At 38.8% G+C, this 13017-nt stretch overlaps 1 protein-coding gene across 4 annotated transcripts in view; it reads left to right on the top strand.

The window, feature by feature from the left end:
• LOC106524105 (discs large homolog 1-like protein) overlaps window positions 1-13017 on the top strand; it is a gene marked incomplete in the record, with an annotated part of 158795 nt that overhangs the window by 1745 nt on the left and 144033 nt on the right. For 2 of the 4 annotated variants that reach the window (XM_014017766.1, XM_014017765.1), the window contains 3 exon segments: window positions 1898-2068; window positions 6193-7015; window positions 7740-7827. In XM_014017766.1, coding sequence (XP_013873220.1) covers window positions 1898-2068; window positions 6193-7015; window positions 7740-7827 — 1082 coding nt within the window. 4 annotated transcript variants of the gene reach the window in all.

Genomic DNA, 13017 nt, shown 5'->3' with positions numbered 1-13017 from the left:
GATCAGGGTTCAAAACCCAGCTAATGCAACTTTATCAAAAAAATCTCTTCAAATTTCATATTGTCACACAATTACCTTAAATACAAACACCTGCTGACGTGACAGGCACAAGCTAGTATAGAAAACACATTTGAACTTGATCAAAGTTCATTCTGCAAGTCCAATGCTGCAGGCAAAGCCATGCTGCATGGCAATGCACACTTATTTTTACATCGTAAAAACCCATGTCTAGTTTATTATTTTTTTCTGAACTATTACAAGCTGGAATGAAATAGAAATTATTTTTTTTTTTGCATTTTTAAAATGTAAGGAGTAGAATGTACTGCTAATTGCACGAAAATGTAGTTATTCTTACTGGGGTCCAGCAGAAACAATAAAAAGATCAGAAAAGTAAACAGAAAATATACATTTCTTTTAAAACAAAAACCGAGGTCTTTACATCTCCCCTTTGCACATCGTATCTCAATCATATACTTTATTATAAAACATATGCTAATACATACACATCACAGGAAGTAAAAAAGTTGGCTGAAAAAGAATAACTCCAGTAATTAATATATAAAACTTCTGTTAAGGTAAACTATTTGCACTTCAGCTATTTGACACCTCCGGTTTTATAACAAATCACGCTCTGGGAACAGACCAGTGAAATTGAACAGAAACAGTTTTTAGTTAAACAAGTAAAAAAAAACAGAAGATTGAGAATATTACACAAGGTTCCCATGCTTCATAAATGGAGCCAAGTCAACTTGTCTTTAAATAACTGAGCACAGTTATCCATACTTTAATTAAACACCTAAAATTCCTTAAAGCAGGGCTTCGCAAGTCCCTTACAAGGACAAAAAATAAATAAAATCAAATCCAGGGATCCCCTCATAAACCCCATGCTGTTTTAAATGATAATTTATTGTCATTTCAACCCCTAAATGCCACGGGAATATATATTTTTATTAAGTTTATGATGTTTGTTTTATTAGTTCATTGTTCTCCGTGCATTTTTATAAAGAAAAACCAAATTAACATTTTAGTAAAACTTTTTGAGGAGCCCCCAGGATACCTCTTGCGGACACCTGGGGGGGTCCAGGGACCCCAGTTTGAGAACCTCTGCCTTAATGTAATGCATATCACCCACCAGACTTCATGCCAGAGTTTTATAAGGAAAAGCAAATAGAGTTAAAGGATTTGGCCAAACTGTGATGTTATAATCTCTCGTATTACTTTCGTGTGCTTAGCTGTGGCAGCCATCTTGAATCAGTTTGACTTTAAGTGAATCAGTTAAAGATGTAAACATCCAATAAAAACAGGCTGAAGATTGTTTTAAAATCCATTCTGTCGTTCATGAGATATTTAGCTAATTGGAGACTGTATTACAGGGTAGGGGTGTAAGAAAATATCGATACACTGAAATATCGCGATATTTCATTTCCTGATACTGTATCGATATTCTAAAGCCCTGTATCGATTTTTAATBAAKBTTTAAAATGTCAACYTTCTTGCCARCCRTTCATTTTTATGTTGTAGTTCAGCCTCTGACCACTAGTTGGCAGCAGTGAGCCAGMCATTTGGCTCCTCTACCTCTTGAGCGCCAGAGAGTAAGTGTAGCATTAGCATTGTAAGTAAACATTAGCTTTTCTTTTTTTTTTTTTTCAGTAAGAGGTTTTTATTTAATAGAATTTTTGAACAAAAAAATCGCAATATATCGCAACATATTGCCTTGCTTACAGTATCGTAATATATCGGGATATATCGTATCGTGACCCCTCTGTTATGATATGTATCATATCGCCAAATTCTTGCCAATACACAGCCCTGTTACAGGGTATTTTTTTTTGTTTTACTTCAAGTGTTTGGAGGGGTGTTGATGTCGTATTTGACGTCCTTTATTTGTTGTCTAAAGATGCTCAGAGAGCCCTGGAGCTGCTCCAGCAGTATCGAGTCAAACTGGACCAGAGGCAGCAGAACCAGAACCGAGCGAAACAGGGTCCGGTGGAGGAGGACCGCCAGCTGCAGCAGTCTCTGGACAGAGTCATTAATGTCTTCCAAAGCAAACTCTTCAGTGCTCTACTTGGTAAGATGTGGGCAGCTTAGTTAAGATGTTACACTTGGTTTTCTTTAAATACAGAACAAGAAATGTTTTTATTTTAGGAAAAGTGACTGATCCTGGCAAATGTGAGGTCCAAGTGTTTAAAGGGGACCTGTCACGCAAAATCCGCTTTTTTTTAGCTGTTAAATACATTTTGTTGTGAACTTGGAGTCTCTAGGAGGCAGAAATGTTGAATTTAGTCTCTCCTGGTTCTTCAAATATATATTTTATATCCTGTTCGGATATTTTTCAGCTTTTTCAGTTTTCTCTATTTTCTATGATGTTTTCTGAGTCTTATTGCGTCAAATTATCTGCGACGGACTTACCAAATAAGGTCTGGACTTACCAACTATGATTTCCTCGTCTTAATTCTCCTCTGGCTTCTGGGTCAGACTCTGGTTCTGGGTCAGACTCTGGTTCTGGGTCAGACTCTGGTTCTGGGTCAGACTCTGGTTCTGGGTCAGACTCTGGTTCCAACATGTAAGGCTGGATGAACAAGTCTTCTGTTGTTGACATCTTTTAATTTAATTGTAAATAAAACATGTCTGAAATCTAGAAAACGTAACCCCTCCTCTCAAACTGGAGTGGACCGGTCTGGAAGCCGGAGAGGGCGGGGCTTGAAGTGTTTTAAAGGAACAGCAACAAAACCAGATGCTTTGAGACACACCTCAGAAAAGTGGTGGAAGTGGAGCTGTAAAGTTAAAATAAGAAGGAATTCAGACCAAAGTGTTGTAGTTCCACTTTATAAAGAGCCCAAAAGAATAATTTAAATATGAAAATGAACGATTAAAAAGCAGGATATGTCTACTTTAAATAGTAACAACTAACAAAATGACCCATTTGGCTAAATGTAAAAACACATACAGTCTGAATTATCCTGCATGGGTAATGAGAACATTTCTGTTACTCCTGGTATTCTATAAACTTTTCTGCCCCCGGGCTTGTTTCGCTAAGTTTGATGCAGTAAATCAAGGTGTGTTTGTCAGTTATAATGCTGTGTGTGTGTCTGTAAATGGTTGAAGCCAAAAATTCGATCCCAGATTAGAGCCGAAGACAAAAGAGCGCAAGAAAAACAACAGTTTCTTTTTTAAATGTCAAGAATAATGTGTTTAATATTGAAATTTGGATTCTGCATCTAAAAGCTAACACCAAAGCAAATACCGGTAGGTGTGTTTCATAAAATAATAATAAATAACAGCTGTTTGTAGAAAGTGTCTTCACATTTAGAAGTTGCAAACTGGTTTATTCATTATTTAGAGAAGTTAAGCTGAACGTTGAGATGTTTGTTGTTTACAGGTGATTTTTAAAAAGGATTCACGGCTCTGAGAATGACAACAAACTGGTTTTGGTTCCTGTTCCACCTTCTTTAGTCATCTGCATCTTCACCTCACACTGAGTGCATGTGTGTCTGTTGTTCACACAACACACTGTTTCTGCTGACCTTTGACTGGGTTTTATTTATGATGTTTATTTAAAAAAGTCTCCTTTTTAACTTATTTACGTCACCATTGTTGGTCATTCTGCTCTCATTCCTTTCATTTTAGACTGTCCCCTAAAACCCCAGATGTGTCACTTGTTCCTTCCTCTTTATGATCGTATAGTTTTATCTAAGTTGGCAGCCTGAGTTTGTTTTGCAGATATTGAAATACCTCTGATTTATTACTGAACTGCCTGTCAGGTCTTTATGCACAAAGAGGGAAGTGAAATGTCAAACCATAGCTCTCATCTTGATATAATCAGTCAGTGTGACAACTTAAAAAAGTCAAATAATTAATTCAATATTCCTTTAGAAAAAGTAGAAACTTGACTATTTTATATTGGTTGCATGTGCAATACCCTTGTGCTGACACTAGAGGGCCTCAGTGTGAGGGCCTCAGTGTGTTATTTATTTATTAATTTATTTTTTTGATGGCTTTAGTTTTATAAAACACTTGAGGATCCTCTTCTAGAATGGTGTAACCTGGCGTTATTTGGACTCAAATTATAGTTTAAAAATAATTTCTACTCGTTTCTATGAAGCGGCTCAGTCAGCATATTGAATTATGGGTGGCACTGTTTCATGGAGCCCCCAAATAATTTTCTCATTTATTTTCTGCACTTTCTTGTTTCCAATGATCAAAAAAAAAAAAAAACAACAACCCAAGATGAACAAATAAGCAGTACAGAAGGAAAAGAAAAAGTCTAAATAGTCTAATATATTAACTGGTAATTTAAAGGGATACTTTATTTATTTGTTTTTTTGCAGTGAAAAAAATCCTTTTGATCCAAATTTTAACACAGACTTTTTTAGTTCAAAATATTCCAATGACCTTAAACAGGACATATCTGCAAAATCCACCTTTTAAGCCATTAAATGCTTTTTGTTGTGGACTTGGAGTCACTAGAAGTGCAGAAAATCTCAATTTAATTGCTTTTGGTGCTGTGTAGTTATCTTTATTTTCTGTTTGGGTCATATTATGTTCAGTTTTCTCTATTTTATATGATGTTTTCTGAACCATTACGTCACAGTATTTGTGACAAAACTGACTAACAAGGTCTGGACTTACCAACTATATTTTGGTGGTCTTCATTCTCTGGTTCTGGGTCAGACTCTGGGTCCAACATGTAAGGCTGGATGAACGAATCTTCTCTTGTTTACATCTTTTAATTCATTTGCAAATAAAATGTGTCTTTGCTGCATTATAGTCGTAAACCCCTGTACTGAACTAGAGTGAATCTGGTCTGGAAGCTTGGAGGGGGGCGGGGTTTGAAGCACCTCATTTGGATCGAAAGAGACAGCCTCAAAACGAGCTGATCTGAGAAAGGTGTGAAAGAGGGGCTTGTGGTGTTACAATGAGGTGGAGTTAAAACCAAAGCATTGCAGTTCCCCCTTATTTAGACCCCAAATGAATAATTTACGTTTAAATAAGACGGATTTAAAAGCATGATGCTTCTTTAAAGTGTGCTGAGTGCTGTTTCTGGATTCTGTCAGCTCTTCACTGAGAAAATGTTTGTCTGAGGTGGAAGGACGAGTACTAACAAAGACCCCCTTTTTAGAACACAAAAACAGTAACGTAATAAAAAAACAAAAGAAACAAAATGGAACCAGTGACAACTGTAGAACGACCACGTCTGATTACGAGTCGAGCAACGTGGCTTCAAACGGAACAGCAGCATAGGTGGGGAAGATAAATCAGCTTAAGCGTGTCCCGTGTGAGATTCACTGAGTGAGTGCCAAGTGATCAGCAGATGTAGGCTGGCTTTGAGCTCTGCTGATACCCTGAGATTTACAGAAGTCTGGGCTTAACTTTACAGCTTGCTCAAAGTGTTTAACTGAATAACGTACGCTTTGATTTTTAGTTTGCCTTTGTATTTAATAAGGATTTTCCCAAAGTGTTCAGTAGGCCTGCCACAAATTATTATTTTTATTAATCACCGATTACTTTTTTTGATTAGTCGACTAATCAGATCATACGTTAATTGAATATAAGCTTATCGCACCAGAATGCAGCTGCTATTATATAACCATGGTTAGTTTTAGCTATATGCTAACTAAAAATAATTACTGTGGAAGGCAAGTTCTGCTCTGCAGATATTACACAGGTTTCTCTTTCATTTTCTTAAAATGATCCCACACTTTTGAGCTCCGTTGCTGGGTAGCCATGATACCAGAGCCTGTCTGTATAATGTCTTGTGACGTCCACGGCCTACCCAGTTACCACTACTGTGCATGTGTGTCAAGGACAGAAAGGCAGATGTGGCAGTGGAAGGTGTCAAAGCAGTTTGGAGAGAAAAACAAAGTTAAAAAAAACAACAACAAAAATGACTAATCGATTAATAAATTATTCATCGACTATTTTAATAATTGATTAGTCGTCGACTAATTAATCGTGGCAGCCCTAGTGTTCAGTTTTCATTTCTGTAAATTGTCATGTTTTCTGTCAGAGTAGAGGTGTCAAAATGCATCTCTAAGTTGAGACACTCGTGACGACTCTGACTATCTTGAGAGACAATTTACAAACTTTTTCAAGTTCAAGCGACAAAGCCAGCTTCAGCAGTCGCAGCCCAGTGAGATACGACCTTAACTAAACCACAACTTTTAGTTATTCATGGTTCTAATCTTTCCGTAGATATCCAGGAGTACTATGAGTTGACCATCCTAGAAGACAGCAAGACCTCTGTGGACCAGAAAGAAAGTCCTGAGAACCTCTCCTCTCCCTGCAACCTGTCAGCAGAACCCCCAGCCCAGCAGCAAACTCCCCCTGGTCCTTTAAGCCCCCAAGCTTCAGGGGCACCATCTAAACCAACATCTGTGTCCTCCAAACCCAGGTCTATAAAATCCCCCGCACCACCTGTTCCAACCGTGACCCCTGCAAAAACGCCACCTTCCCCCGCATCGCAGCCAGGCTCCCCACCGTCCCGGTCCACTAAAGTCAAATACCGTGCTCCCCTTCCTCCTGTCCAACCTGGAGCGTCCACATCAGCAGAGTCAGAACTGTCCAAACGCTCCTCACCATCCAAAACCTGTTCACCCTCTGCCGCTGCTTCCTCCAGTTTTACTGTGAGCAACGTAGACGCCCCCTCTACCCCCCAAAAAACGACTCCAGGAGTGTCCCTAAACGGAATGCAGCCACAAGCTTCGGCGAGTACACAAAAACCTCCTTCCCCCCTGGACCTGAATCTGGTGACCATCTCCGCGCTCGTCTCCAGCTCCATTCAAGGCCTCGTTTCACCGACCTCTCCGGGCAAAGCCAGTCCTACCATCCCCAGTCCCAGTCTCAGTCCAGTCTCAGGAGCCGCCACAGTTTCTAAACCCGCTTTAACCAGCAAAGACTCAGAACTGGGAAAAGGCAGTGCCAGCAAGAGTCCAACGAGCCCCGGTGGAAAATTCCCCTTTGAGATCCAGAGTCCTAAAAGTCCGTCGTCCAAGTTAAACAAAGGACCACCTCTGAGGTTTGTTCTTTACATTTCTGCATTATTCAACAAGAGTTGTAAGAGTGGTTTTAAAAGACTTTGAAATGAAAAGAAGAGAATTTTAACAGATCTTAGTTGTTTCTTTTTATTGGTATTACACTTTTATTATCTTAACCAAACCTATGACCATACACTGCCTGACCAAAAAGAAAGTCGCCACCAAAACAAAAAGGTCCCACACTCTAATATTTTGTTGGACCTTTAGCTTTGGTTACGGCACTCATTCACTGTGAAATTGTTTCAATAAGCTTTTGCAATGTACCAAGATTTATTTCCATCCAGTGTTGCGTTAATTTATTCAGTTATCACCAAGATCTCGCATTGATGACGGTAGAGTCTGACCTTCTCCAGTACGTCCCAAACATTCTCAATGGACTTTGTGGAGCCAATCATGTGTGAAAATGATGTCTCATGCTGAATAGCATGGTCATTCAGTATATTCAGGTAGTCAGCTTACCTCATTCTTTGAGCACAAACTGTTGTTGAAACTAGCCCTGACCAACTGCAGCAACCCCACATAATAGATCGTAGTTAAATCCAGGTGGACACTTTTTTTTGTTAGGGCAGTGTATAAGTTTAGCTAACACTTACATTGTGCATAAAAAATAAATGCATGCCACTGTTTTGAAATAAATATGCAGCAGCACTGACAGTTTTCAGAGTTTGCATGCAGATATCTTCCCTCACTGATCTCTGTTTTCAGTCCAACCAGCCCTGGATCAGCAAAGATCACATCGACTAGCCCCGGCACTGGTTCCAGGCCTGCTACGAGCCCCCTGTCCCACAACAAAGTAAGACATCGATTTTTTATTTTATGTTATGCCAAAAAAAAAAGCAACCTTACAGAGTTTATCCCTTTAGCTGATAGTTGAGGGAGCTGCGGACTGTCTCCTTTATGAGTGACAGCTCATGTTTTGAGGAAAGAGTCCTAAAATGAAAAATAGCAATTATAGTTATTTCAGTAATATATTTTTAAAATTTTAGTTTAAAAATGATAAAAACTAAACAGCCTACAGTATTTTTACAGTCTTTATTTTACAGTTAAAATATATGTTTATCAAATAAAGTTTAATGTTACAACTAATCGTGGATCCCTTTAACTAAACCTCATGCTGTATTAAGTTTTAATGGGTTATGAGGAACCCTAACTGTTGTGATGCCACAGAACAAAACACAGAACTGCTAATTAACCAGGTTGATGCATTTAGATCATTTTCTTGAAAGCAGATAACAGCCTCTCTTTGTGGATTAAATGATGTGTTCGTTAAATTTGCTACAGTAATGCTTTGTGTTGAGAGATTAAGTAAAAAAGAATCAGTTCCTGTATGAAATAAAGCTTCATATGTAGCTCTGAACACACAAATATCCACCAAGTTGAAAGTAGAGCATCCGTTGCCATACAGCTGTCACTGTTCACTCAGTCTAACCCCACTCTGCCAGAAACCTGACCTGATAAAGCAGTGGAGAGTGGTTTGCGTGTAGCATATGAATTTTTGTGCATGCTCTTGTCAGTGTACACACGTCTGTTTCTGAATGTGTGTGTGTTCTTGCATCAGTCTCGAGATGCTGCCCCTTTTTTAACGTGTGGAGTGTGGTTCGCGTGCGTACGCAGATATATTTATATGGAAATGTGTAAATATTTCGGAGCCATGCACTCCGTGAGGTCAAAACGTGGAAACCAGCTGCCTTAAAACGAAGACAGCAGCTGGGAAACAGGAGAGCGGGTGGACAGCTGCCACGGTTTGCGGGTTGGCCTCTGTTCCAGCGCAGCAGTTCGTTCTGACGTCGCCGATGGAGGGACAGGTGGAGATGGCCTGAGAAGAGGAGAGAAAAGGATGAAACAAAGGCAGACAGGAGACAAAAAAAGGATGCTATCAGTAGTCACAAGTGGCTGAGTGGCAGAATGGAGAAGCTGGACCTGGACGAGGTTTTATTTAAAGTTTGGCCGGTGGATCGGTGAGGATGGACTGCATCTGTATCCTCACTACGAAGGTGAGACGCAATCATCTGTTCGAACCAAACCATCTCTGTCATTTATAGAGAAACCTCCAAATAATTTGACATTTTGATCTTAAAGGTGGATCTTGACACCAGCAAGATAACAGTTGTAAATTTACATCAATTATTACACCTTCTTTACCTTTGCCTCCATCTTTTCTTCATTAAGTTTGCATACTGTCAAACAGATTCTAAACTTTACAAACTATCACCTCACTGAACGGACTCACATCCGTGTTTTTCAGTAGTTGATAAATCACAAAACTCAACACTGACAAAACATTTTAAGTTAATTGTGAACTGTACGATTTTAGATGCAGTTTAGCAAAATAAAATAAAAGCAGCAAATATAAAACCTGGTTAACAAACTTAATGATTTGGGGGTTTTGTGGTGATATATTTACAACTTGCTTGGTATTAAAGGAAACATATCCTTCAAAATCCACTTTTTAAGCCATTAAATGCATTTTGTTCAATTCAGTTCTGTTTATTTATATAGTGTCAGGGCACTGTACACACAAAAAACAAATCTAAAGAAACCAGCAGATTGTGTTGAATCACTTCGTCACAAGCTACATTTACATGGACATAAGTAATCGGATTAAACGGCCGTTCGGAATAAAAATGCGTCATGTAAACAGCCCGTTCCGACTATTCTGATCCGATTGAGCTCGATCCGAATGAACTTTTAATGTGAACGAGAGAGGTGGGTTATGCCGATTGATAATCGGAATGACGTGCATGTAAACACAATCGGATCATCTTATTCTGATTGTGGAAAACTGACCTGAGTGTGCAGGTCTTCTGACTTTCTGCTCTGTAGAGGAGGCGGGGCAGCATCGCTGTAGTTTTCAGCTGCGCTGCGCCGCGCAGAACTTTTCCCCACGCTCTCAACAGATGAAAAAGGAGACAAACAGCAGATGGTGCTTCGCAAAAAATAAAAATAAAAAACACGTACTGCTTCGTCTGCAGCTCAACCGGGAAGAAACGACGTCTCTACCGTTATTAAAAACTGGCACGGGTCCGTCCTGAGTGCACAGAAGAGCTTTGTATATGGTTGTAACACGGAGGTAGAGCTGAAAGTTTACAACACTGTGCGGTGCATGTAAACACTTGTCATGATCGGATTGTGTCCTTGTAAACAGTACATTCGGATTATTTAATCCGAATACATTTCARTCCKATCAAAAAATTTTGTGCATGTAAACATAGCTACAGTCTCTCATCCTGAGCAGCACATTGGTGACAGTGGAGAGGAAAAACTCCATCAGTACCAGGCTTGGGATCTGCCTCGACTGGCTGGGTTTGGGAGCGATTTTGAGTCTCTAGGAGTGCAAAAAATTAGAATTTAGTGCTGAGTAGATATCTTTATATTCTGTTTGCGTCAAATTTTTTTAAAACTTTCTATGGTTTTTTTTTTGAACTGTTACAACCATTTTTTATGACAGAACTGCTAATTAAGGTCTGGACTTACCTACTACAGTTTGGTGGTCTTCATTCTCCACTGGCTCTGGATCACATTCTGGCTGGATGGATAAGTCTTCACTTGTTGACATCTTTTAATTTCTTTGTAAATAAAAAGTTTCTGTGCAGCTATATAGTCGGAAACCCCTCTATCAAACTAGAATGGGCCACTCTGGAAGCTGGAGGGGGGCGGGGTTTGAAGCACCTCGTTTGGGTTTAAAGAGACAGCCTCAAAACGAGTTGATCTGAGACACATCTCAGAAAAGGGGTGAAAGAGGAGCTTGTGGAGTTACAGTAAGGAGGATTTCCACTTTCTATAGACCCCAACTGAATGATGTAAATGTAAATAAGAAGGATTTAAAAGCAGGACATGTCTCCTTTAACACTAATCTAACAGAGTATTGCATTCCTTCAGGTGAAAATCCGCATTAGCCTTCATAGGCTAAGTTTCCATCCTGACCTGAACAGCTTAAAGAGAGGCAACCTTGTGACATTGAAAACCATTACCTGCCTCCAAAAACTCCCAAACCCATTAATTTGGCCAGTGAAATCTTCTGAAGTGTCCTGACATATCCTGAAACAGACAACAGGGATCCCAACTCACGTTCAGTTGCTTAATCTGATTAACCGGATTAAGATAATTGATTAAAAACGAGATGATGGTCACTGAGGACGAGAACATAAGATTACTGCTCCTCCTTGTGTAAAACTCGTTAAATAACATGAAACCTTTTTATTAAGCTTGAATTCAAACTTTATTACTAGAAGATCCAACAAATGAGAACCAATCAGAGTTTAGCTTCAAGATTATTGTCAAAATTAAAGATTTCAAATAAGTATTTAGAAATTAAAATAAAGCAGGTTCAGCGCTTTGCGGTGAGTAAATACGTAAAGTGATGGGTAACACTTCTTTTATGGTACCCTTATTACCATGTAATTACAAGGTAATGAAAAAATGGTAAATGTAATTACTACCTTATTACCATGTAATTACAAGGTAATTAAAAATGGTAATAAATGTAATTACTACCTTTTTACCATATAATTACGTGGGAATTAGGGTACAAAAGAAAACTTACTGTTAGTAAAACTACCTTTATTGGGTAACTACAATCAAATTACTATTCAATAGTAACTCAACACTATATTTATAACCAAAAGAATGCAACTAAATTTTGGGGTTAGTGGTTAATTGCAATAAAATATAACTTTAAAACCATCTAAATTACCTACTGCTTCTTTAGGTGTTACAAAGTGAATTGTAATACATTACCAGGTTAGTGCTACATTACTGCAGACAATTAATTACATAGTAAAACTGTACCCTAATTGCTACGTAATTACATGGTAATAAGGGTACCGTAAAAGAAAGCATTACCAAGTGATGAAAGAGGCTTTAGTTTTTCACCTTTAATGGTGAAGAGTAAATAATTAAAACAGACAACACGTTGCACAACAACACACCTGTTGTTCTTTTTTTTTTTTGGTTTGCTTCAGGGAAGTGTTGTCTAATTTTGTGTATTCACACTGATACCAGTAGTTGTTCTGTCGTGCCCAATCCTCTTTTCCTCTCTGATTTAGCCTGTCTTAAAAAAAGTCTGCTTCTATCCGAGTGTGATTGTTTGGTCTTACTGGGTGTTACTGTCCTGGGATGGGTCAAAAGAGGCTTACCTTAGGCTGCTAAGTGACTTTACATCCTATTTTCGAACGGACAAAGAAGACGAAAGCAAAAAATAGACAGAGAGCCACATGCTTACAGATGAAAAGGAATTTCTTGCTTTACGAGAACAGAAGCTCACCAGCTTTGGTTTGGAGATTTCCTCGTTTTTTAAAATTCGATTTATCCTGAAACCTGCAGCAGATCATCTGTTTGTGTTGTTGTGGAGCCGGTGAAATTTTAGGGACGGGACAAAGCCTAAAAACTTCCTGAACGAGGGAGGCATGAGGACAGACGAGCAGAGGACCGCCCCACAACTGAAAGCAAAACTATGGAGGAAGGACTAAGGAAGCGATCAATGGAAGACGACGGTCGCCTCACTCCTTTAACTTGTAGACAAAAGACGAGTCGTCGTCATGTGGCTGTAAGGAAAGTAATAAAATCATGGAACTAAGCCCTGGATTGCCCAACCTGTAGCAGCCGACGCCTCCTGAGCCAACATGCACGAGAGCTGCATGTGAAAATGGACCACAGTGACTCTGTGTCATCAATCAATGTAACGTTCTTTCACTTATTTCATCATAACTCAGTTGTTTGACTCAGATTTTGATCTTACTCTGTCCTCTAGTTATGGTGAGCATCACAGCTATATTACTTTATAATGTTTTGTAAAACTCACTTTTTATTAACTGGTTTAGTTTTTGCAAAGGTTTTGAGCTTAGAGATATCTTTCTTATCTGTTCATTTTCAACCTGACATCTCCTTGTGTCCTTCACTTATCCAATTTTTTTATTTTTTAACATTTATTTAACAATGTCTGCTATGGAGCAACAGAAAGTGCACGTAATTGTGAAGTGAAAAG

Source organism: Austrofundulus limnaeus, unplaced genomic scaffold, assembly GCF_001266775.1.
Source record: "Austrofundulus limnaeus strain Quisiro unplaced genomic scaffold, Austrofundulus_limnaeus-1.0 Scaffold176, whole genome shotgun sequence".
Classification (NCBI taxonomy): Eukaryota; Metazoa; Chordata; class Actinopteri; order Cyprinodontiformes; family Rivulidae; genus Austrofundulus; species Austrofundulus limnaeus.
This window is presented reverse-complemented; position numbering and strand designations above follow the sequence as displayed.